The sequence below is a fragment of the Periplaneta americana genome, chromosome 2, assembly GCF_040183065.1.
Source record: "Periplaneta americana isolate PAMFEO1 chromosome 2, P.americana_PAMFEO1_priV1, whole genome shotgun sequence".
NCBI classification, from domain to species: domain Eukaryota; kingdom Metazoa; phylum Arthropoda; class Insecta; order Blattodea; family Blattidae; genus Periplaneta; species Periplaneta americana.
The window spans coordinates 69,538,492-69,562,368 of record NC_091118.1 but is presented as its reverse complement, the minus strand read 5'-3'; the positions used below and the strand labels follow the sequence as shown (position 1 = coordinate 69,562,368).

Below are 23,877 nucleotides of genomic sequence, written 5' to 3'. Positions count from 1 at the left end.
TACTTTCTTAACTGTGATTATGGCAAACGAGGTTCTTTTCATTATTATCTGATACCTTTTTCTTTTGTGTTCTTGTCATTTGATAATATTAACCTATTAATTTGAGAAAAATTCGTTCCGGCACTGGGAATCAAACCCAGGATCTCTCAGCTCTGCGTGTTGAGCACTCCTTCCAACTGAGCTATGCTGGGGCATGATGCATGGTGCCAGCCGAACTCTCATTATATGATCAATGACCTACTACCTGCATTTTAGACGTATAAGTCACATATGCAGGAGCGCATATTTAAATGACTTTATGGCCATATTCAACAACAGTTTCTGAATACTGTTAACATTGATATATACATATATTCATGGCGAGACCTCATATATGAATGTATGTATATGATAATATTAATGTTGAATTCAACTTCAATTTTAGAATTATTTACACAGAATCTTTAAAACACCTGGCGTGAGTTTTCAGGGAAAGAAGAAAGGATAAAGATCGATAGGAAAAAGTCAATCTCTTACAACAATAATATATATCTAATAAACTTTATTGTTAAAAAAATTCATCTTAAACATAATACTGCTAGTTTTAAATGCTATGCATGAATTTAAAATATAAAATACTAACAAGATAACATTTGAAAGCCAGATCAAAACAGTAAAATGTTTGTTCAATTATTCTGAAAATAAATTAAATGTTAACATTATTATTTAGCTCTCGTTGGTTATACTGGCACAAATTCGCCAAGACTCTTTAAAGCTATCAAGGGGAACAAATTTAACCTATTAGCAAGTGTACCTAGATGACTGATCTTGTAGACACACTTGCTAACAGACCCAGAGTTTGCAATATTATACCTGAGGAAAATAGACTCTTAAGTATAACAACAATTCTTAGCATGTCCTCCTTCAGAAGGAACTAATTTGTGAGGCTTTATCCAATATATTTACAAAACATAATGTTTCCAGACAAAAATTGGACATGGCTACAGTTTTTGTAATTAGGTAAAAACAGGACAGGTGCCACACATCACTATATTTCTTTCTATTCTTAACATAAGTTCATAAAACTCAGAATGTCATAATGTTGTAAATATTATAATGGTATAAGTGACACACTGCTACAAGACTTATGCAGGCATTTGATTATTCAGTCAATTAGTCCACTACAAAAATGTTTCAGTAGATATGCTGTGCCGCTCTATGCACAATATACAATGGAGGTGTGAAGAATGTCTATGCATGAATGGTGGTCACATAAAAGATGTCATTTTCAAGACATGTAGTTTAAGATCCACATATTAAACATTTTGTAAAAATCTATTTTTAAATAAATATGGAACTTTTAAGTAGAAAGTTATTTCAAGTTCTCAAAAAAAAAAAAAAAAAAAAAAAAAAAAAAAAAAAAAAAAAGAGGATTATTTGAAGATAACAGTTACTTCATGAACAATATTCCATTAACACTTCAATGAACTCCGCCAAGAAATTCCTGTACATGTTGAAATTATGAGTAGCAGCACATGAATATGCTAGTTATCTCACATAGAGGCAAAGTTGTCTTCCTAACGCGAATGATCATGTTGAGCCTGTCCCAGTTTTATGAGCTTGTGGCTCGGCTCATGAAAGTTCACACAAAAACAATATTTTACTCGTGAATTCAGACTGCCCCATGATCATATGTGTCTATGGCCAGCAAATATGTTCAGAAATACAGAGTGAAACAGAGACAGAAACAACTGTCTTTCCTTTCTTTCTCTCCACTCTCACCATCAGTGACATGTTCAGAAGGGAAAAAGTAATGGTGGGGTGTGATTTGAAGGTCTGTGATAGGTTTGTCACCAGTTCCGAATGTTACTTAATTCGAAAATCGCCATCTCCGTCCAATATGTGACTCATAGCAGTGATGTCGACTGTAATTATATGTGACCATATGTGACTGCTGCAGATAACTTCACTTCAGAAAATTCAAGCTAACTTGAATGGCAAGATAACTGTTATCTATTATCGTTCACTCAAATGTTTAACATCAGACTAAGAGGAAGACAGAGGAGAATGCTAGGTTTGCAGTGAAGGATATGAATGAATGAAAATTATGATTTTGTTTCCATTGTTGATATAATATTTATAATACCAGTATGCCAATTCACAGAAGAGTGACAAACATAAACATCTGTCATCTCATGGTGGCAAACCAAGCATCGTCAAATACTGTAAATTCTGTTATATTTGGGATAACTCGGCAACATTCACAATCGCCAAGAATCACCCTAAAAAAAAAAAGAAAACACTGTGACAAAATCGCTATTATCGGTCACAGCGATTTTTCCGTAGCTATCACAGTTTGGAGCTGTTACAGAAAAATGCTGTCACAGTCCACTATTCGGAAAAAGTCTACTGTACAATTGTATATTCATAGTTGTCTCTGGTATAGAGAGAAAGTTAAAAAGCATAAAATTATGAAATCAAGTGTCATAGAAACACAACATTTTTAAATAGATTAATTACAAACCTTAGTTTGTTCCCCTGTTGTCATATATAAGAAGTTAGTATTTCACGAAATTCAGTCTGTTAGTTTGGTTGAACAAGTTGTTTCATGTCAAAGAGTGGCAGAAGGTCAACTAACTACAAGATCACATGCGATGTTGGCCGAAGGCATGGGTGAAATGGTGGATGACAGTATCAGGGGCTAAATCAGAGTACACAACAGTGACGACGATGTGCAGTTCCAGCTTGCTGCACTCTGAACTGTCTCGACAGATGTACAGGCGGTAGTTAATGGAGAATGTGGCAGAGGATGCCTGCTTCTGTTTTGGCACCATGATCTTGAGTGTAGTCTCTGGTTCGTAGTCCCCAGCACAACGACTTGCTGACCATGATGGGCCTGTGAAGGAAAAGTAGACAATGAAATCACTAAGACATATTATGTCTGTGAGTACCTACTGGTGAATTCTATGGGAAAGCAAACAAAGACTGAAGCTTGATTTTCCGTCTTTAATATTATATTATACCATTGCTTACAGTGTCTTCTTACATGTGAAGGTCCGTCCACACCAAAGTTAATAAAATTTGTTCATCAAGATTGTTGATTAAGGATAAGTACACATCAGAAAGTTTTTGTTAACTGAACTCTGTTCAGTGGTCTTTCAGAGGGGTGGTTCCTTAATAGAGGGAGGCTTTTTTTTACGCAAATAATGAGTTAAATTACTGAACTTATATAAAATAACTTGGAATGTACAGTATTGTTAATTATAGTAAGTTGTATACAGAACTCTCTTGCAATTTTGTTCTCTAACTCATTACTTCTGCTTTAGAAAGTCATAAGTCTTGTGGCATACAGTTTCATTCTCTGAACTATCCTTCAACATCTTAAGCCATTTATATGTTCTCCAGACAAATTAATGTAACTTTTCGTTCTGCAAAGGAATTTTAAATGTTGGATTTGTTCGGATCAAATTTCTGCACATTTAAAGGACAAAACTGAAATTCTTTTGATGATTTATTATCATAATACTCTGCTTTCTTAAATTGACTGAGCATATTGGGAATGAAATCAATGGCTTTCCCAAAATACACTATGAAATGAATAACTTCAAGGGAAAAATTGTTCCGGGGCTGGGTATCGATCCTGGGACCCTTCGCTTAGTGCTTGAATGCTCTACCGACTGAGCTACCCCAGGAACCATACACGACACCGTCACAATTCTTCCCTTTATATCTACACAACTCAAATGGGCTGACAAGATGCCAGAACTCAACTTTGAGTGCACATAATTCTGTGTGACTTAAATTGTGGCTTTTTGTTAACATACCTACAGTAACGAATGTATTATGCAAATTTAAGTCACAAAGAATTGTGTGCACTCAAAGTTGGGTTCTGACATCTTGTCAGTCCATTTGAGTTGTGTAGATATAAAGGGAAGAATTGTGACGGTGTCGTGTATGGTTCCTGGGGTAGCTCAGTCAGTAGAGCATTCTTGCACTAAGCGAAGGGTCCTGGGATCGATACCCAGCCCCGGAACAATTTTTTCCTTGAAAATATTCAAGCCTGCTTCACAGGGAGCTTCTATGTGAAAGCCAGATTTGCACAGTATGAAATGTTTCATATAAAACCATTTTTATCTACAAAAGGTAGCAAAAACAAGCAAAATTGTATTAAACATTTCTGTTTGAAATATCACAAAAAATAATTCTCTGAAATTAATGACATTACTTATGGTTCGCTCTGTAACAAGGAAACAATGAAATTATCACGTGTTTACATTATTACCCTTTGAGCAATGATAGTAAGAAGTCTTCAAATTGTAAGGACGAATATATTTGGCCACAATGTCTGGTTTCTAAGTGTTAGTCCTTTAATAAAAGTAGAATGTGTGTTTCTGTTAGTGCTTCTAGAGAAAGGAAATATGTTTCGCAAGTTTAACCCTTAAACAGTCGCACTTAATCACCCCACCCACTTAAACCATTATTATCTCGAGTATGCGAATTCCGATTTCACAAATGTTTCAGAAGTACAAGCTTACTCAATATGTAGTACGAGCTCTCTAATATCTGACTGGGGTGTTCACAACACCTCGCGCGACTACTTAAGGGTTAAAAGGGGATTTGAAAAATCAAAGAAAAAGAAAAAACGAGAAGTAAACTGGAATGTCAGAAAAAGTATTTCTAAGATATTTTTTAGTAACCATTCTCTTTTTTCTCTCTCTAAAATTTAAAATGAGTAGTGCATGGCTATGTTATATTCCTTGTAAATTCTAGCAGCAGCTGTGTCTGTAAAATACTCTTTTGAAGAAGCAACTCCTAAGTGAGAAAAATTCGACTTATGGCTTCAAATGCAGGGAAGTCTTTGCTTTACCACTAAGGAAATTTCGCCCTTACCTGGGAACTCCACCACCCACTTCTGAGGAGCGTTGGCAGTTAGGGAGATGCCTTCATCCAGAGTAACCGACAGTACCAAAGTGATCTCACCGCCTGATGAATTGATTGTCAGCTCTGTTGGCACCACTGTACCACTCTTTTTACTACGGCCTAGACGATCTTCCTCTCGAGGGAGAAACATTATTAACTGCAACAAGAGGACATCATCAATTGGTATGGTGTTATAAATTCAGAGCTGGTCTTTGTGGGGGTGCAATGCTTCGAGAAAAGTGGTATGTTCAGAAAGATGGAACACTTAAGGCAAAATGGTGAGGAAAAAGCAAGGGTGCCAACTTTAAAGTGGGTTATCCGTAATTCCATCTTATTCGCCCCCCCCCTCCCCCCTTTCGAAGAAGTCAGATCTTAATCATATTATATATAATTACACATAGTGTTCCCATAATGAAAAAACACAAAACCAGAACATACAGACACATCAATTCGATCAACAACAGGGCAATGTAATACACTTTATTTTATCTATCACCTTACTTGCCACAGACATTACATTATCATCATTTGAAGGGTTCAGAGCCATAGTGGGCCAAGCACCATTTACTAAAACCATAGAAAACAAGGGTTTAAATGAAGTTATTACCATAATTCAATGGAAACATATGGTAAGTAATATAAAGTATGCACATTAAAACTAAATGATATGTCAATCTGCATTAAACTATGGTATTCACTTACCTTTAACCCTTGCTTTCTCCATTTTTAATAAATGGAGCTTGGCCCACTATGGCTCTGAACCCTTAATTTATTTTAGTGACAGACTGTGTATCACCACCACAGTACCACTCAAACTTCCCAGAACTGTGAACAGAAGAAAGAAACTTTGCTTCTGAATGACCTTGTGAATCAATCAATCTTCTTAATGTATCCAGCTATTTGCTGACAACATAAAGTCCACTGTAGTCTATTCAGTTGCTGTTTTTCACGAGAAATGAGGGATATTTTGATCGGTGTTCATTATAGATGCCAGTTGCCAGTAGCCAGAGTTGGGGTGTAGTCAATATATACTGCAGGGCTGTGTCTTCTGCAACTGGTACTGATGATTTTAATTTACTTCTTTTATGGTTTATGGATGGACAATATAGAAGAATGTGTTCCAGATCTTCATCATGATTATTACACCACAGACAAGTAGGATTATCAGAAATGTGAAATCAGTGTAGGTACAATTGTATGAGAATGTGACCTGTTCTGGCTCTTGTTAAAAATTGTTTGAACATGTCTGGGCAAGTTTTTGTACATTTCCAGGTCATTTGGTTTCTTTTGTATAGACTGTAAAATTTTTCCTTTGTCAGAAGAGAGCCAATTGTTGATCCATAGGTTTGTAAAATGAGACTTTACTGAAGCAAAAGCACTGGGTAGAGGTATCACTTGAAGAGGTCTTGGTTGCAAATATGTTGTCAGTTTTTCAATATTATCGACTTTCTCGTTTCCAGGTATACCACAATGACTAGGTATCCACTGAAATGTTATTTCCTTTTGGAGTTCTTTTAGTTTACTTTGTTCTTTCTGAATTGGAATAATTCTATGTGCGTATAGGTAGCCCCCTTGGAGTCGATAAGGAGTCGGTAATGACCTTGTGAAGTTCATTGCAATTTACAGTTTTTGTGTTATACTATCTGCAGAATGGCATTTACTGATTTAAGTGCTGAGTATTCATCAAACAAAATACTCTTTCAACGTTGACATTACGCCCAGGTACAGAGAAATAAAATCTACAATTTTCAGTAAATATGAGTACTGTTCCACAAAAACACAGCTGTGATAGTCATTGTCGTCTTCATCATCATCAACATTCTACGTATTAGGCCTAGTGGTGTGTTACAGTCTCTATCCGTCAGTTTTTAGGTCTCCCTAAGTTTCTGCAGCCTCTTGGAACATGTGATAGGATTCGTTTTGACGAGTATAGGGCACTCTGGCAACATGTTCTTTTCAGTTCAGTCTACACTGATTTGTGTTGAATAACTGAGTCTATTTTTAATTCTCTGAATATGTCCTCACTCCTTCTGTGGTCAAGTAGGGAATAGCCAGCAGTTCTTCTCAGAAACCTCATTTCCGCCATTGTAACTCTTCCTTCATCTGGCCTGTGATAATATTTACCCAAATTTTGTGTGAAAGCATAGTTCTAGAATTTTTCTCTTTGTTGTCCGAAAGGAAAGATTTCAGTTTGCTCACCTGGTCAAAGAGAAGGCACTCATTCAGTTCGCAGGATGTATTATCTTACATCTACCTGAGTGTCATTTCGGCATTATTCCACAAATTACTGCAATTTTCCAGATTTGTGTCTGTCTGCTTTTAGAATCGTGGACTTCGTCTTTTTGGCCGACTTTCTCCTTACACTATAAAATCATGGACTGTCCGCGAAATCCGCGCCATTTACCTGTCAGTTCTTCTGTGATAAAAGATTCTGTGCTGTATGTTTTGCATCTAACAGTTACTTTTCTGCAAATTTATTCTTGAAACATACTTCTCCTTCTGATGTCATCTTAATTTTCAGGATGAGAAGTGATTCCAGTGATGTCCTTATTCTGTACTCTGTTTGATTCTTCTTGACAACACTGAAAACTCTTCTGTAGGAGAGTTACTATAAGACACACTCATTACAGCAAATATAACTTCACATAATGTTTATATTTCACTTGTCCATTTTCATTTTTAAGATCAACAACTTTGCCTCAATTTATATCTATCCTAGGTCCATTTACAATGTTTTCAGGAAAATGATCAAACTGGTAATTTGTAAACTCTTCAAGTTTGTCATGTTCAATTTCCTTCAGCAAATTTGGATACCTTTGATTAAAATGTTCAAGAAGTGATATGAAACATTTTCTCTGGTGAAATATCTGAAACTTTTGCATGTAAGAAATTCGAGTGTAAATTTCTTCAGAATCAGAGCTACAGAAAAATCACATGAACACACACTACAAAACACATGGTTTTCACTAACACGAGAAGCAACTATACATGACCATTCCCCTGTGTAACAACTCGATATTTTTTGTACTACTGTCTTCTTATTAGTGAATGCAGTTTGAGAACTTACACGGTTCATTTCTGAAGAGCAATCATTGCAAATTAAAATAGTGGAAAAAACAGTCACATATAGTATATTTAACATATAGAAGCAGAACATAAAGTGCCGAATTCACTCGTCTTGTTCATCAGTTATTTTGGACTTCATGCACCTAAGGAATAAACCATGCTTTCAGATTGCGATAATTGTTTCATAATTTGTTCAGTTACAATGTGATATGTTACAAAATGTTGTTGTTTGTTGGTGTTTTCTAATGCCAGGCGTTTGACAATAAAGTCATTTGACCTCTTGCACTCCAATATTTTTCAAAGATATTATCATGGCCAGCCACTGAAGCACAGATTTTGAGGTGTTCCGAATCCATTTCTTGGTTTGAGTTGCACAATGGGCAGTTAGGGGACTGATATATTTCAATTCTATGCAGGTGTTTGGCCAAACAAAATGTTTCATTGTTTCTAAAGCAGTAACAGCATCATTAAAGGACATAAGATGTTGGAGACAGGCGTGGGCAACTTCGAATTTCCACGAATTTCATGAACATGTACTGTATTTTCGCATTCTTACATTTTCATTGCACACCTAATTTCGATTTAGAAGAAATGGCGTTTTGGATATCCTGGGATTTAAAATACTACGAGGGTCGTATTGAAAGTCATGAGCAACCCATTGTTATACATCTTAATTTTTATTTTTTAGACAAACCAGGTATATAATCTTGATCTACAAACTTTTCTGTCACTTTTCAATACAGCCTCCATTTTTTTTGCATACATTTTCCCCACTGTTCTCCAAGTTTGAAAATTCCCTTGTGGTAGAAGTCCATTCCAGCTTCCCAAAAACATTGACACATTACTTTTTGGATGTCGTCCAACATCTCGTAGCGTTGGCCTTGCAGCTGTTCCTTTAAAGAATCGGAATAATGGTAGTCAGAGGGTGCCAGTCGTGACTGAGAGAGGGTGCAGAAGAGTTTCCCACCAAAATGTTCTGATTTTCTCCATGGTGACACGAGCAATGCGAGGCCGCATGTTATCATGTTGCAGGATGATCTTCTTTCCAGATCGGTGCTTCAAAAGTGTCTGGATGTAGCGGACAGTATTTATGGTCTGTCCAGGTTCAAGAAATTCAAGCAGACTGCATACCAGAACTCTTCAAAGCTCATCTTGGATGATCGTGTTCTCATCTTTGAAATGTTTCACCCATCTTCTAGCACTTCTGACACCCATGCACACATCTTGATATGTACGCTGAAGTCCGAGGTGAATTTCAGCAGCAGAATTTTTCTCTTTAATAAGGAATTCAATGACAGCACACTGTCGAAACGAACCTTCATTGTCGGCCATTTTGAAAACATTGCCTATTGTCACGTGATAGAAGCGAATGATGTCACAATATGTCAATACATAGTGTAAAGTCTGTAGATTACGATCATACAGTCGTTTTTGTTGCATTGTTGAAATTGGAATTATAGCAATGGGTTGCTCATGACTGACTTTCAGTACGATCTTCTGTATCATATAAATGTAGAAAACATATAAACGAAAATTGTATATCCGAAATAAATTAACCTGGAAAGTACAGGAATTTTGCTGAGACTTCAGAAAAAACGTAGGTATAAAAGAAGTTTTACTGTACATAATGATCAATATTATTAACTTACATACTACAGTCAACTCTGGATATAGTCAACTCAGTTATAGTGAACATTCGGCTATAGTGAACCTAAATCATTGGTCCCGACCCGCATATATTAAAAAGTGCATTAATATTTCCGTTTATAGTGAACCTACTACTAAGATTTAAAATCATCCGTCCTCAAGTGAGGTTGACCACTGGGATCCGGAATTAACAAACATAAAAGATAATGGGAAATGAAATGGGCAAAATATGGATTAAATTTGTACATTAAAACAAAAATTTACGAGTTAATATATAGATGATAGTGTAAAATTTGAAGAGAGGCCTTCAGAATTTCCATTACAATCTTCTGAACCTCATAAAAGGGAATTTTAAAGGATTTAAGAATATTACATGTAAATTTTGGTAAACAACCCCTCGCTCCAAATAGTAAGCCTGCAACATCCCAGTTGTAAAGCGAAATGCCATATTTTTCACTGAGGTATGGAAGACAAGGTACATAGCCTATTTAGCTCGCTTGTCATCATTAATCTGCAGTGCTTGATTTGTGTCTCGTTCAAAGCAAATCGTAGGGTCTAAGACCGTCGCTTTCTGGGTTTTTCTATTGATGGCAATTATATCGACTCTTCTGTGAGAATCATCTTCAGACAAGCAATGAATCTCCTCATGTACTTCCCATCCTCTGTTTCTTAGCAGGTTGGCAATTGCTGTACGGGCACGATGGTGTCTGTTGTTACGCAGTAGCTCTCCCTTCTTACAGAACCCCAGTACGTGACCAAGTGTTTCAGTCTCGCTGCAGCTGGGGTGGCGACAACGGGTAGTACTGAAGGTTCTGCCAGGGACACTTCTCACTGCGGTGATGTTGCAAGACATCTTGATGGCATTGATGTATTCCGAGGACGAAAGACACTTTTTAGAGGAGATCCAGGAGTTGACTTTGGGGCATTCTTCAAATGTACAAACACCTTTGCCTTTATGTGGGAGCTGGCACCATGACTGGAATGATTGTTTTCTGAGAATTTCTCTGAGATGTTTTCCTTTAGTTTGAAGAGTGACGCTGTGTGGAGCAATCTTCAGGCATGTGAGAGATGTTTTCTTCTCCTCTTCTAGATTTCTCATGTGATGTAGATGTGCATCATTCACGTGTTCCAGTCGCCTACAGATGTTATAGTGTTGAATACTGGCTTCCCATTCAGCTCTCAGAATTCCAAGACCTCTTACGTTCTTCGATGCATACAGCATGGCATTCGGAGTATCATCTGGGAGGGACAATATTTCCTTGATTACACTTCTGATAATTTTATCAATATTTTTCGAAAAATTTTCAGGAAGTTGGTTGAGTGGAGCGCATTGCAAGGGATAAACAAGACCTGGCCATATACAGTATATTCGTTAATTATTTTCATTTTTTGGTCTGGTTTTAACAATATGCATTGGACGAGGTTATTGAGGTCACGTGACAAATTAGTTATAATTTTCTTTTTATCCAACTTTATTTCGTCATTAAAGTCAACACCCAGGTATTTGATGCTTTCTAACTTGTTTTTCAAACTTTGAATAACAGACCCACGTAATGATGAAAGTTCTCCTGGCGACAGTTCTCCTTTTTTAATTATAATACATTTACTTTTGTGGGAATTAATTTCAAGGCCTATTTCTGCTAGCTTACTCTCTGCCAGATTGATAAGTTCAACCGCAGATCTCTCGTCTTTTCCGATTAAAGCCAAATCATCTGCAAATGCAAATGCACTTACGCAAGGCAGGTCAGTGTTAACAGCATAACCGTACTGCTTACTGATGTCATAATCCATCAGATTTTCTAGTACATAATCTATTGCCAAATTGAATAATATATGTGACAATGGAGAACCTTGCAGAACATCACGCTTTATTCTGATTGGTTTACTTTTAAATACATTAGTTTCTATTTGTAGTGTGTTTTCTATTAACAAGGATTTAATTATGCAGTATAAATTTTTTGGAATATTTGATTTCCTAAGAACTCGTAAAATATGTTCATGTCCAATCGAATCAAAAGCTTTCGAAACGTCCAAAAATACAATGCAGCAATTATTCTTTTCCAACTTAGCAGATTTAAGACATCCATTAACTAGAGAAGCATTAATGTGTGTTCCTGGAAAGTTTACAAATCCTCTTTGTTGAGTATTTAGGATAACGTAAGAACGAAGTTTTGAATCAAAAACTCGTTCAATAATTCTTCTAATTACTGAAAAGATTGAAATAGGTCTCCACTCCTTGACGTCATTAACATCTCCTCCTTTGTGTATTAAAATTGTTCGTGTGAACACTCAGTGATTTAGGAACATAGTTAAAATGGAGAATAGTATTCACGAATAATGATAGAAACCTCTCAGTTTTTAAATGTCTTAAGACACGAACAGTTATTTTATCCGGACCTGGAGATGTGTCTGCTTTAATTTTGTATAAAGCTTTATGAATATCATCTACACTCACTGTTATGTCTTCTGGAATATTTTCACTGTTTACATCACCATGAAGAGGAGAGCTGTCATTTGCTGTACTAAATACATTTTCAAAATGTTCAGTTATTATATTTAAAGGGATTTTACAAATTTCCTTTTTATTTAAATTATTCAAAATTTGTCGAGCTACTTTACGCCTCTGATTGTAAAAATTGTATTGAGCGAGTTCATATTCATACTTCTGTTTATTCAGAGCTCTTTGCCGTTTGGATTTTCTATTTGGGTTTGCCGATAATTTATAACTATGCTTGATTATGCTCTTACTTACTTTGCGAGCTTTGTAATATTTACCTGCAGGATGTTGCGGTCCAGGCAGATCATAAATTTCATTTGCAATAAAGTCAAAAACATCCTGTGACAGTGTTTCAAAATCTTCAATGTTCCCTTCGGACTTTATTTTAATAATTTTTTCTTCCCATTCAGATATAGGATTTGATCGCCGATCGTTTTCAGAATTAGTAGATGAGTTCTCTGCGAAGGCTTCATTATGCAGGTTTCCAGGAGATTCAAGAAATGTATGGTCGGATACAGAATTAGGATTCGAATGCTGATTCGTAACTGGTGCGTTTTGTTTAAGAGGAGTATTTGTAGTAGTATTATTTTGATCAGGTTGGCTGGAAGTCGATGGAGAATTTAGTTGGGAGCTGGTTGAAGAATAATGTCCAACTATTTTACTTCTTCGATATTCAGGATGTGCCTTTCCTAAATGTATGTTAACACCTGCAGTAGATTTACATATCTTCTTACACACAGGGCATTCAATAGCAACTACATTTATATTTTCATTAGAGGACATGGAATCACAAAATTATGAAGTAATTACAGTGAAACCTGTTCAAATCGGAACCTGAATAATCCGGAATCCTCTCTATTTCGGAACAATTTATTGGTCCTGGCGAAATTTGTATGTATTATGTGTAATTTTTCCTGAATAAAACGGAAACTGTCCAACGCGGAAACGGAAACTGTCTGCTACTGTTCAAAACGGAAACAATATTTCGGACACACTATATTTTGTAACTATATTTTGAAACAGCGTGTAATTTCAAGGAATATACGAAATATGTAAGTCACTAAGATAAAAACAAGTTTTCTTTGCAAAATTCTAGAGGGTACGAGGTTGTGTTGGCCTGTCGGTTATAAATTTTATTACTCTGTTGACTAGGCAGACAAGTCCCTTCAAAGATTTTCAATGCTTCACACCCGTATACTGTCATAGCTAAATATGTAGTGATTTCCAGGTAAAAAAAAAGTTGCATAAAATGTGGCATTAACATTAAGTGATGAAGTAAAAGTTATCGAGATAAAGGAAAATTAGAAACAAAGTCTATGTGAAATAATATTGAAGTACAGTTGTGGAAAACTCAGGTGTGATACTTTAAAAAATAAGGATCATAATGAGTGAGTGGCTTGTGGCCAATATTGGTGACACAAAAGGAACCAGAAAGCAACTGTTGTGGGAGTGGGTTCTTCATGATCTTTCAAAGAACAAGCCAATTTCTGGATCTGTTCTGCAAAGCAAGCTATTGAACTGGCAAAGAAATTAGATAACCCAGAATTCAAGGCTTCTAATAGATGGCTCCTAGTCCAATTAATTAATAATGTGCATTGATATGCAGTACAGTATTACAGTATAGTGTTAGATATTAAATAGAATAAGATTAGTAAACTTTAGTAATGTTTAATGACTAATGAGTGAGTTACGATAATATTTATACAGAAAATGAGATTTTATTCAAGATGATTCACCAACGTAATGAGCAACAGAAAGCTCATTTAATGTGATGAGTGTTAAAAGGAATATTTTGTACTTCTTGCAATTTTGCGGCATGCCATTTTGTTTTTTTTATGTATATAAATGACAAAATATTCCATTTTATTGTAACACCTGAATAATATGGAAACCTGTCCACAACGGAAAAAAAATTAGGACCATGCCACTTCCGTCTTGAACAGGTTTCACTGTATTATATTATTCATATCCAAACTACTAACTGTAGCAAATAAGTCTGGAATGATGACTTCATACACATTAATTGTGTAGAATGAGTAGATAATATCAGTAATAATAAATAATTTTCCAATAGTGTATAAGTATATAGTTATTTCTAAAGAATGGATGGTAACCAGGCAGAATCAACAACCGATGAAATAGATACAAACCTGATGTCTTCACAATTATTATAATCCAGTCTCACAAAAATTAAAATTCACTTTCCTAACACTCGTACATGAACACGAACATAATATTTAAACAAAATAGTGAATATATTTGTGAAGCACTTAGCCAATATTCCCGAAATATAACTTATAAGAAGGATCACAATACTTCCTTGTCTAATGTAATTTTAAAATGGCCAAAATAGTAATTTAAGAAATCCTTTCTACTACAAACTTCCAAGAATATGTTCAAAACAGAATCTCAGACCTTCTACTCCTTAAGTACATTGAAAGACAAAAGATTTGTTCAGCTTCCTAGACAGCTTGAAACATGTTAAAGAGAATAGTGTACGCAGTGAGGGATAAAGGAAGAATTAGTTCTGATTCCTTTAAAATAGGTTATTAGTAGAATAGGAAGAAAAAGTGTTTTCTTTTGTAAACGAGAGTAGAGTGATGACCTAAGGGTAAATACAAGAAGGATTACAGTATAATGATCCTCTACCCTCCCTCCCGCATCTTTGTAAAAGTGAACCCAGGGAAATTCTAAGGCTGAGTACACAGTACCATACCTCTAGTGGGAAGAGGTGCGAAATTGGTCAGTGCCTACTACCCACATGGTTAGATTAGATTCAAGTTTCGAACTGTGAACATCAGGATGTCGAAGTGTGAAGTGTTTAAGTTGGAAGACAAAGAGAACATTAGTACTGATATTGAACGTGGTCTGTCCCAAACGGGCATTAATACTATATGAATAGCAACGTCAATAGTATAAAAACAGACACTTCGGTTTTAGTGAACCTCAGATATAGTGAACGAAATATGCTGGTCTGCAGAGGTTCACTATAACCGAAGTTAACTGTATATGGATGTGAGCTCATTTCCGTTGGTTTTGACAGCTTAAACTTTAACTCTTCTTGATCTATGAGCTGCAAAGCTGCGTTAATGACGTCTTCAAATGAAATGCCACAGGTAACATCTGACTCACTGGAGGGAAGAGTTACGTAATTCAGAATATCCTCATTCACTGAAGATTGTAGATAGTTCTTAACACGTTTCAATGTAGAGAAAGAGTGCTCACTTAAGGCATTACTAACAGCCATGCATTGCTGAGGTAATCTTTCAAATCACTTAGTTAACAATTCAATAGCACTTTGCAAGATTCTGAATCTCTGGTATCTCTACCTCAGGTTTTCTTAAAAATTAAAATTTAAAACTGTCACCTAGGCCTGGGCCTACTGTGCCTATTGGATAAAAACGGCCTGAGTATACATTTGAGAAAGTTCAGACTGCATAGCAAGAAAGGAAGACATAGACCACTGAAGACAGTTTTGTATGCATGTTGTATAGATAAAAAAGCAAGCATATAACGGTTTCTTACCTTATTTATTCTCATTGTCTCCAAGTTCACGATCTTGATGCAATGGTTGTTTGTGTCAGCCACATAGATGTGCGTTCCATCACTGCTCACACAGAGACCGCCTGGCTCATTCAACTATTAGAAAAATGATGTACATGAAGTTAAGATAATTCTCACTAAACTACCTTTCAAAGCACAGGTACTGAAAAGAGGGAAAGATACGAAAAGAAAGGAATGAAAACATTAGTGTTACAAAGACGACACACTCTTTCTTATTATATTAGGGTAGACCAGGGTAATTGTAAACACTTTTCACTGATTTCAAATATATTTCAACATTACACAACCCTCAGTAACGTTAAGCATGACAAAGAAACATTGTGTTATTTTTAGATCTTTTTTTTCCCCGAAAATGGGTTTAAAATAATAAGGTTGACTTTTTTCATCTTTTAATTGCTAGTTTACATTTACCCCTTTGAGAGGGGGTAATTGTAAACACCAATTTTTGCACCAGCTATAAGATACTGAACATTTTTTGTTCTGTTTCAGAAGAAAGAGCTGTACTCCTTCCAACTCCAATTTTGGTCACCGGTACATTTCGTCCCTTTAACCTATGATATATGACGGATATAGGAACTCCGTACCTCTCCTAAGCTTCATAATAACTGTAGTTACCATTTTTCACATCTGTGACAACTCTCTCTAAATCCTCTACAGTGTAGTTGGGTGGGGGTCTCTTTGATTACTGAAAGGTACGAAATGTAACCATAGTAAAACATGTTTACAATTACCCCAAGTAATTAAAACTATGGGGCAAATGTAAACACATCATAATTTAATGAACTGAGGTTATGGGAGATCTCAAAACCATTGTAATAAATGTTAACTACTATACATTACTCATAAAAACAACATATTCTTAAAAAATAGCACTGTACGTTTACTTACAATGCCAAAAATGAAGGTGAAGCAAAATTCTTTCTCAATTTTTTTGTAGACTCTTGCAAAACATTCGTTCACAACTAAGCAGTTACTCCTATTTGGCGCCAAACTGCTTTATAGGTTAGCCAACATGTTAATTTAAATATTCTCTGAATTAAAATTTTTATATTGACAGTTTTGTATTTCTCACAGCATTTGTTTACAATTACGCCCTGTTTACAATTACCCTGGTCTACCCTATATGTTTTATGCACTTTTTAATAATTCAGTTTCCAAAGTAGTTGTTGTTGTTTTCTAATGCCAGGCATTTGACAATAAAGTCATTTGACCTCTTGCACTCCAATATTTTTCAAAGATATTATCATGACCAGCCAATGAAGCACAGATTTTGAGGTGTTCCGAATCCATTTCTTGGTTTGAGTTGGACAATGGACAGTTAGGGGACTGATATATTCCAATTCTATGCAGATGTTTGGCCAAACAATCATGGCCTGTTGCCAATCTAAATGCAGCTACAGACGATTTTCGTGTTAAATCGGGAATTAACTGTGGATTTTGATGCAGAGAGTTCCATTTTTTCTCATGCGATTGTGTTATCACATTTTGTTTGTTAAAGTCTAAGTATGTAGATTTAATAAATCTTTTCACAGAGTAATATGTAGATTTAGTAACAGGTCTGTAAGTAGCAGTGCTGCCCTTCTTTGCTAAAGTTATTACTGTTAAACATTATTTTTTAAACCATTATTATAATAAGATGATCGATTTTCAAGTCTCAGAATTGGGGCACCTTGCAAAGTGGGTACAGTAAATGAATGGTGAATATTTTGCATGAATTTACCTGAGAAATATACATACGCAATAAAAAATAAACAGAATTACGATAAAAAAAATAACATATTGCAATACATGGAGACAATAACATTAAAATACAAAAATAACATATTATGCACATTAAAATTGACTGCATTTCTTGAATAGACTGGTCCAGAAGAGAGTCAATTGATTTGCTGTATCCTTGAGGAGATTTTCATTACAAATTCTATTTGGGCAGATTACTTTCTTGTCTTCCGCCTTGAGGATGGCTGCTCTTACTTCTGCTATGCTTATGAGCTCTATGTTGTATGGCTGGCTTTAGGTTACCTCTGTTGAGTAGAAGGGAGAAATGGTTTCCCAAGATTTCATTGGGACCTTTGTGGCAGTGCTGGTTGACTTATGTCTAAGGACTTGAAAGGTATCTGTTAGCATCTCTTGAGCTTGACCTTTTTCTTGCTTTTCTATGAAATTAGTTTCCTTGGTCGTTAGTAGCTTTTTATATGCTTTCCTTTTCTCTGCATAGAGATTCATTTTTGCCTCGGAGAGTCTTCTGTTTGTGCTCTGTGAAAGTCAGAATTTATAAAACTTGGCCTCTCACTTTGAGAGAGAAACATAGGTTAAGGGTGTTCGAGAATAAGGTGCTTAGGAAAATACTTGGGGATAAGAGGGATGAAGTTAAAGATGAATGGAGAAACTTACACAACGCAGAACTGCATGCATTGTATTCTTCACTTAACATAATTAGGAACATTAAATCCAGATGTTTGAGATGGGCAGGGCATGTAGCACATATGGGTGAATCCAGAAATGCATATAGAATGTTAGCTGGAAGACCTGAGGGAAATAAACTTTTGAGGAGGCCGAGACGTAGATGGGAGGATAATATTAAAATGGATTTGAGGGAGGTGGGATACAGTATGATGGTAGGGATTGGATTAATCTTGCTCAGGATAGGGACTGATGGCAGGCTTATGTGAGGGCATATAGAGTTTTAGTTGAAAAATCTAAGGGAAAAAGACCTTTGGGGAGGCCGAAACATAGAATGGAGGATTATATATTATAATGGATTTGAGGGAAGTGGGATATGATGGTAGGGAATGAATTAATCTTGTTCAGGATAGGGACTGATGGCATATAGAGTTTTAGTTGGAAGACCTGAGGGAAAAAGACCTTTGGGGAGGCCAAGACGTAGAATGGAGGATAATATTAAAATGGATTTGAGGGAGGTGAATATAATGGTAGGGACTGGATGGATCTTACTCAGGATAAGGAATGATGGCTGGCTTATGTGAGGACAGCAATGAACCTCTGGGTTCCTTAAAAGCTATTTGTAAGTAAACAGGAGTCTGATAGTTTCTTTTCTCTGTTCGTAGCACTTACTTATCAGCATTAAACTAAGATTTCACTGTCCTTTGTCTCTGGGAGATGAGTGGCGATTGTATACAGGGTGATTCAGACCACTCATAACAGTAATTTATTTCTGAAACTAGTGCATTAAACTTTTCGAGACAAAAATATTTATAACTAAACCACATGTGAACTTTCACTCGAGCTTGATTTCATCAATCACCCTTAATGGGAAGTAGGGTCATTAACGTATAACTTTAAAATTTCAAACGGGAGTCGAGGTCAAATAGGGTATCATTTGATAGAGCTCTTCAAAACAAACAACTTTCATAGCACACGTTTTTATTAATTCCTACTCTTTTAATGAGAAAACGTATGAAAAGGCAATGTGTGATTTGGACCACCCGTAAGTAATTTATTTTGGAAACTAGTGCATTAAAATTTTCGAGACAAAAATATTTATAACTAAACCACATGTGAACTTTCACTTGAGCTTGATTTCATCAATCAGCCTTAACACGAAGTAGGGTCAGTTGCGTATAGCTTCAAAATTTCAAATGGGAGTCAGGGTCAAATAGGGTACCATTTGATAGAGCTCTTCAAAACAAACAACTTTCATAGGAAACTTTTTTTTATCAGTTCCTACTCTTTCAATGAGAAAACGTACAAAAAGACAATGTTATCAATATTGAGATTCGCAAATGTTCAATATCTGTTCCTTGTGTCACACGGAACACATTAAGGAGATAGTCTAGTTCATCCCAATCTAAATCATTTCACCTAAATCTAAGATTTTCATCTAAAAATCAGTTCATCTAAATCATTAGGAAGTGGGGGTTCATCAATCTTGTCTTGCACAAATCCCCAAAGAAAAAAATCGCACAATGTGAGATCAGGGCTCCTTGGTGGCCAATGTGCGAGAGCATGGTGGTTGTTTGTGGCACAGCCATTCCAATACTGTGGAAGCATTTCATCCAGATAATTTATAACGTCCCAGTGCCAGTCATCCTGTTAGAAGATAACGTTCCCCAGTTCTCATGCAGTTGAAGCAGTTTATCAACCACAGTGCAAAATACACGTCGATATCACAGATAGCCATCTTGCATCAGCACAACAATCAGTACAGTAGTCCTAACAGTGTGTCTTATCGAAACTTCTACAGTTCAACATAACAGCACAAAATGCATGTTGATATCACAGATTGTTTTTGTTTTATACAACACTGAAAGTGTCTATTTCTTTTGTAGTAACCCTGTGTATAGCATAAGAAAATTTTCATATTTAGTCAGGATCAGCCTGAAATTGAAGTCCTCACCTGTACAGCATCCCTGGAGTTCAGCCTGGTACTCGTACCCAGTACGGTTGTGCAGTTGTTGGTCTGTACGTTGATAGACTTCAGCTTGTGGTTGTATGAATCGGCCACATACAGCATCTTGTTGTGTGAGTTCCAGGCCACCCCCAGAGGGTGTTGTAGTTTGGCATCATACTGTTTTCCGTCCTGGTCTCCAAAACCGAACAAGTTCTGCCAACATAAAATTCATGTGTATTTGAAAAGACAATATAATGTTTGAAAAAGTAAGAACAAATAAAATTTCTTTGGAAAGAAAGTAAATTTAGGGGTACTAAGTCATAGATTTATAGCACGTAAAAGAGCCTTGTTCCTGGTTGAGAGAACTCTAGCGAAATTCACTGGCCAACTGTTCTTCACTTCAGATGCAGATCCAGGACTCACTTTTAGGGAGAGTGGACCAACAATTTTCAAAGATGTAAATTCCTATTTTATTCAAGTGTTTGGCCAAATAATCGTGTTCTGTAAGCAGTCTGAATTTACACAAATCCAAATTGCCCTCTATGCAACAAAGAAGAAGAAATGACTGAAGATCATCTCATAACCTGTGAAGTTCTACCTGATGGATCCACCACAGAGAAATATTGGAGAGCAAGAACGCTAATGGCTTCGTTGCCAAAGCCCGGCATTAGATAACAACAACAACAACATTTTCAAAGATGTATGCATAATTACTGTCCCGTGTCATAGCGTCATAGTCTAAGGCAGTGATTCTCAACTGGATGCCGCGGCCCTCTAAGGGCCAGAAGTGCAGTTAATGGGGGCCAAGAACAAAATAATAATAATAATAATAATAATAATCATCATCATCATCATCATAAATAGCTATCAGGGTTTAGGCCATTTGGCCTGTTCCATCTCAGGTGAAAAGCTGGTCTCTCCATCGCTTCTTCGGGCGTCCACGATCTCGGTATCCAAGGGGTCTGTAATTTAATAATCTCCTGGGTAGTCTATCATTTGGCATCCGTTGAACATGCTCATGCCAGTTGCTCCGATACTTGTGGATTGTCTCTGTAATGGCTGCGATATTTAGTTCTTGTCGGATGTCTTCATTATATTTATGGTCATAGAGAGTGTAGCCTGCTAGCGGTCTTAGTAATCTCATCTCAGCTGCTTCTATTCTTTTCAGTTGACTAGTTGTTAAGAGTCCAAGTTTCTGATCCATATAGCAAAGTTGGAATGGCCATTGTTTTGTAGAATTTCAAAATTGTGTATTGCCGGACCTTCTTAAACAGTGTATTTCTAATTGTTTTTAGCAGCTGTTGAAATTTGGCTAATTTATTATCTATATCTCGAGAATGAATATAGGAGAGATTACAGCCAAGGTAAGTAAAAGCATTTACTTGCTGTACTCCAGAGTTATTGATAACTATTTTAGTTCTTATAGAATTTTTACCAATAAAGGCCATGGTTTTTGTTTTGTGTATAGAAATTTCTAAATTGTACTCTTTTGCTTTTTGATATAACCTATGAATTGCCATTTGTAAGTTGTCTTCGGTGTTAGCTAATATAATTACATCATCTGCGTAGAGCAGAGTGTTAAGGGGTTTATTATCGATCATAAAATGTGTGGCCAAATCAATTTCCCAGTCCTTAATAAGTGCATTAATATATATATTAAATAAACAAGGAGACAGCGGACAACCTTGTTTTAAGCCTTGATTTGTTATCCTAGTCGTTAAACTAATCTTGTTATTAATTTTAATTTTAATCTTTGTGTTTCTGTACATGCTTTGAATGGTATAAATTAAATTTTGAGGTATCCCTTCTTTCTTTAAAATGTTCCAAAGTGTTGATCTATTTACAGTATCAAATGCTTTTTGGAAATCAATAAATGTTATGTGTGTTGGAATATTGAACTCTCGATGTTTCTCGATAAGTTGGGCCAATGTAAAAACTCCATCAATTGAAGACCTATTTTCTCTGAAGCCGTTTTGTTCTTCAAGAAGTATCGTTTCAGTGATTGGCTTTAGTCTGCTATTTATGATTTTTGCATATATTTTAGCGGCTGAATTTAATAGACTAATGCCTCTATAGTTAATCTTATCTTTTCTATTCCCTTTTTTGTAAATGGGAACCACTAGTGACTCATTCCACTCATCAGGTAAGCTTCCATAATAATAATAATAATAATAATAATAATAATAATAATAATAATAATAATATAATTTTTAAGCGGCTGTATGAAAACTTATACAGAATTTTAAATTACTATATTCTACATTCTACCCTACACCTTAGGCAGGGGGCTGCACTAAAGTATTGTGAGGGAAAGAGAGTCTCGTTATCAAATAGGTTGAGAAACACTGGTCTAAGGCAGAGTTTCTCAACCAGTGTGTCGGGAAATTTTGGAATTGAAAATTAAATTTTATGCCATCCAGAAAGTCTTCTACAACGCATTTTTTTTTATTTACAACGAAGTTTTTGATATGATACAGTTTATTTTGAGACAGACTTTACCAATGAAACGTGCAACACCTACAACAATACATGCACAGTTTATTTTTTCTGCCTAGTGATAATAATTCGAATGAGAGTGAACACCTGCAACAATGCTTAGTAATTAGTTTACACTTCCCACTTAATAATAAACAGAGTTTAGAATCGTCAGTATTTATACACGTGTGAACGGGTGATAGTGTGACTATCAAAAGTGCTTTCTTAGATTTTATCATGGATAAATTTTTAATTCGGAAAAGATAATCTGAATCAAGTTCTGGATCAGATGATAGCAATGCTAATTCAAATAATATGAGCGAAAATTTCTTTCAGGGTTCACAAAAATGTACTGCATTTCGTAAATATAGTGATGAATACTTGCAATACGGTTTTTCGTGGCATGGAGATGAATATAAACAAAATTCCGAATGTCTTATATGCGGAAATGTTTTGTCAAATCAGTCAATGGTGCCAAATAAACTAAAAAGACATTTAGGACTGCCGTTTTTAACGTCATACTTGTGTGAATAAGCATTTTCTACCATGAAAATAATGAAATCTAAACAAAGGAACAGACTGGATCTTGAAGATTATTTACTTGTTGGTCTGTCAACCATAAGATCACATATAGAGAAACTGTGCAACCCTCTAAGCACAGACATCACATTAATTTAAATAGGCAATTTTTAAAAAACGATAATAAAAATCTATTATCGGACATCCAGTATAGATAGATTGGAGAATTTTTAACACATGCCTTTGTTTTTCTTCTAATATCACTCAAGTTGCTGCTTGTTTTTTTCAGAATTATCAATTGCGTGTTAACATTGACCTATCTACAACACTGGATATCCGACACTACATAGAAGTTATCTGTGCTTTTTTCTGGCGGAACATGCTGGAATGGGGTTCCGGCACCTTTTTCTTGCATTTTTCATCATGGAACCGAAATATGTGTGAATAACTGTTTTTATATAATTTTTCTTTGAATTCTACTTTTGCCTTGAAAGTCTTAGTTGGACGAAAAGGAGGTTAAAAACGACAAAATTCCCGTGCAGTGAACAATAATCATCTCCCCGTCCACTATAAAATATTCTACACAGAGTTCCACCATCTTTTTCTCCAGAACAAAAGCACTGGTTGTTATTATTATATTATTAATAAAAACAAATAAGTGTGTCGCGATATCGTGGACATTCAGTAAAGTGTGTCATCAGTCAAAAAAGACTGGGAACCACTAGTCAAAGGCATCATGTCTAGAACCCGAATTGCAGAATGCACGCTGGGCCGAGGCGTGATAGGGGAAGCAATTTTCTCACGAAATTTCGGCCAGTCCAAGTGTATCGGACTGATGTCCACCCAGCATTGTGATGAA

At 35.8% G+C, this 23,877-nt stretch overlaps 1 protein-coding gene across 3 annotated transcripts in view; it reads right to left on the bottom strand.

Annotated features, from left to right (window-relative positions):
• Window positions 1-526: 526 nt before the first annotated feature.
• The window catches only part of LOC138694324 (NHL repeat-containing protein 2), a 56,738-nt gene continuing 33,387 nt past the window's right edge, over window positions 527-23,877 (bottom strand). For all 3 annotated transcript variants that reach the window (XM_069817934.1, XM_069817937.1, XM_069817936.1), the window contains 4 exons: window positions 20,031-20,237; window positions 15,635-15,748; window positions 4,870-5,056; window positions 527-2,875 (listed from right to left, as the gene is read on the bottom strand). In XM_069817934.1, the coding sequence (XP_069674035.1) occupies window positions 2,625-2,875; window positions 4,870-5,056; window positions 15,635-15,748; window positions 20,031-20,237 (759 nt within the window). In that variant the 3' untranslated portion in view covers window positions 527-2,624. The remainder of the gene's footprint in view (window positions 2,876-4,869; window positions 5,057-15,634; window positions 15,749-20,030; window positions 20,238-23,877) is intronic.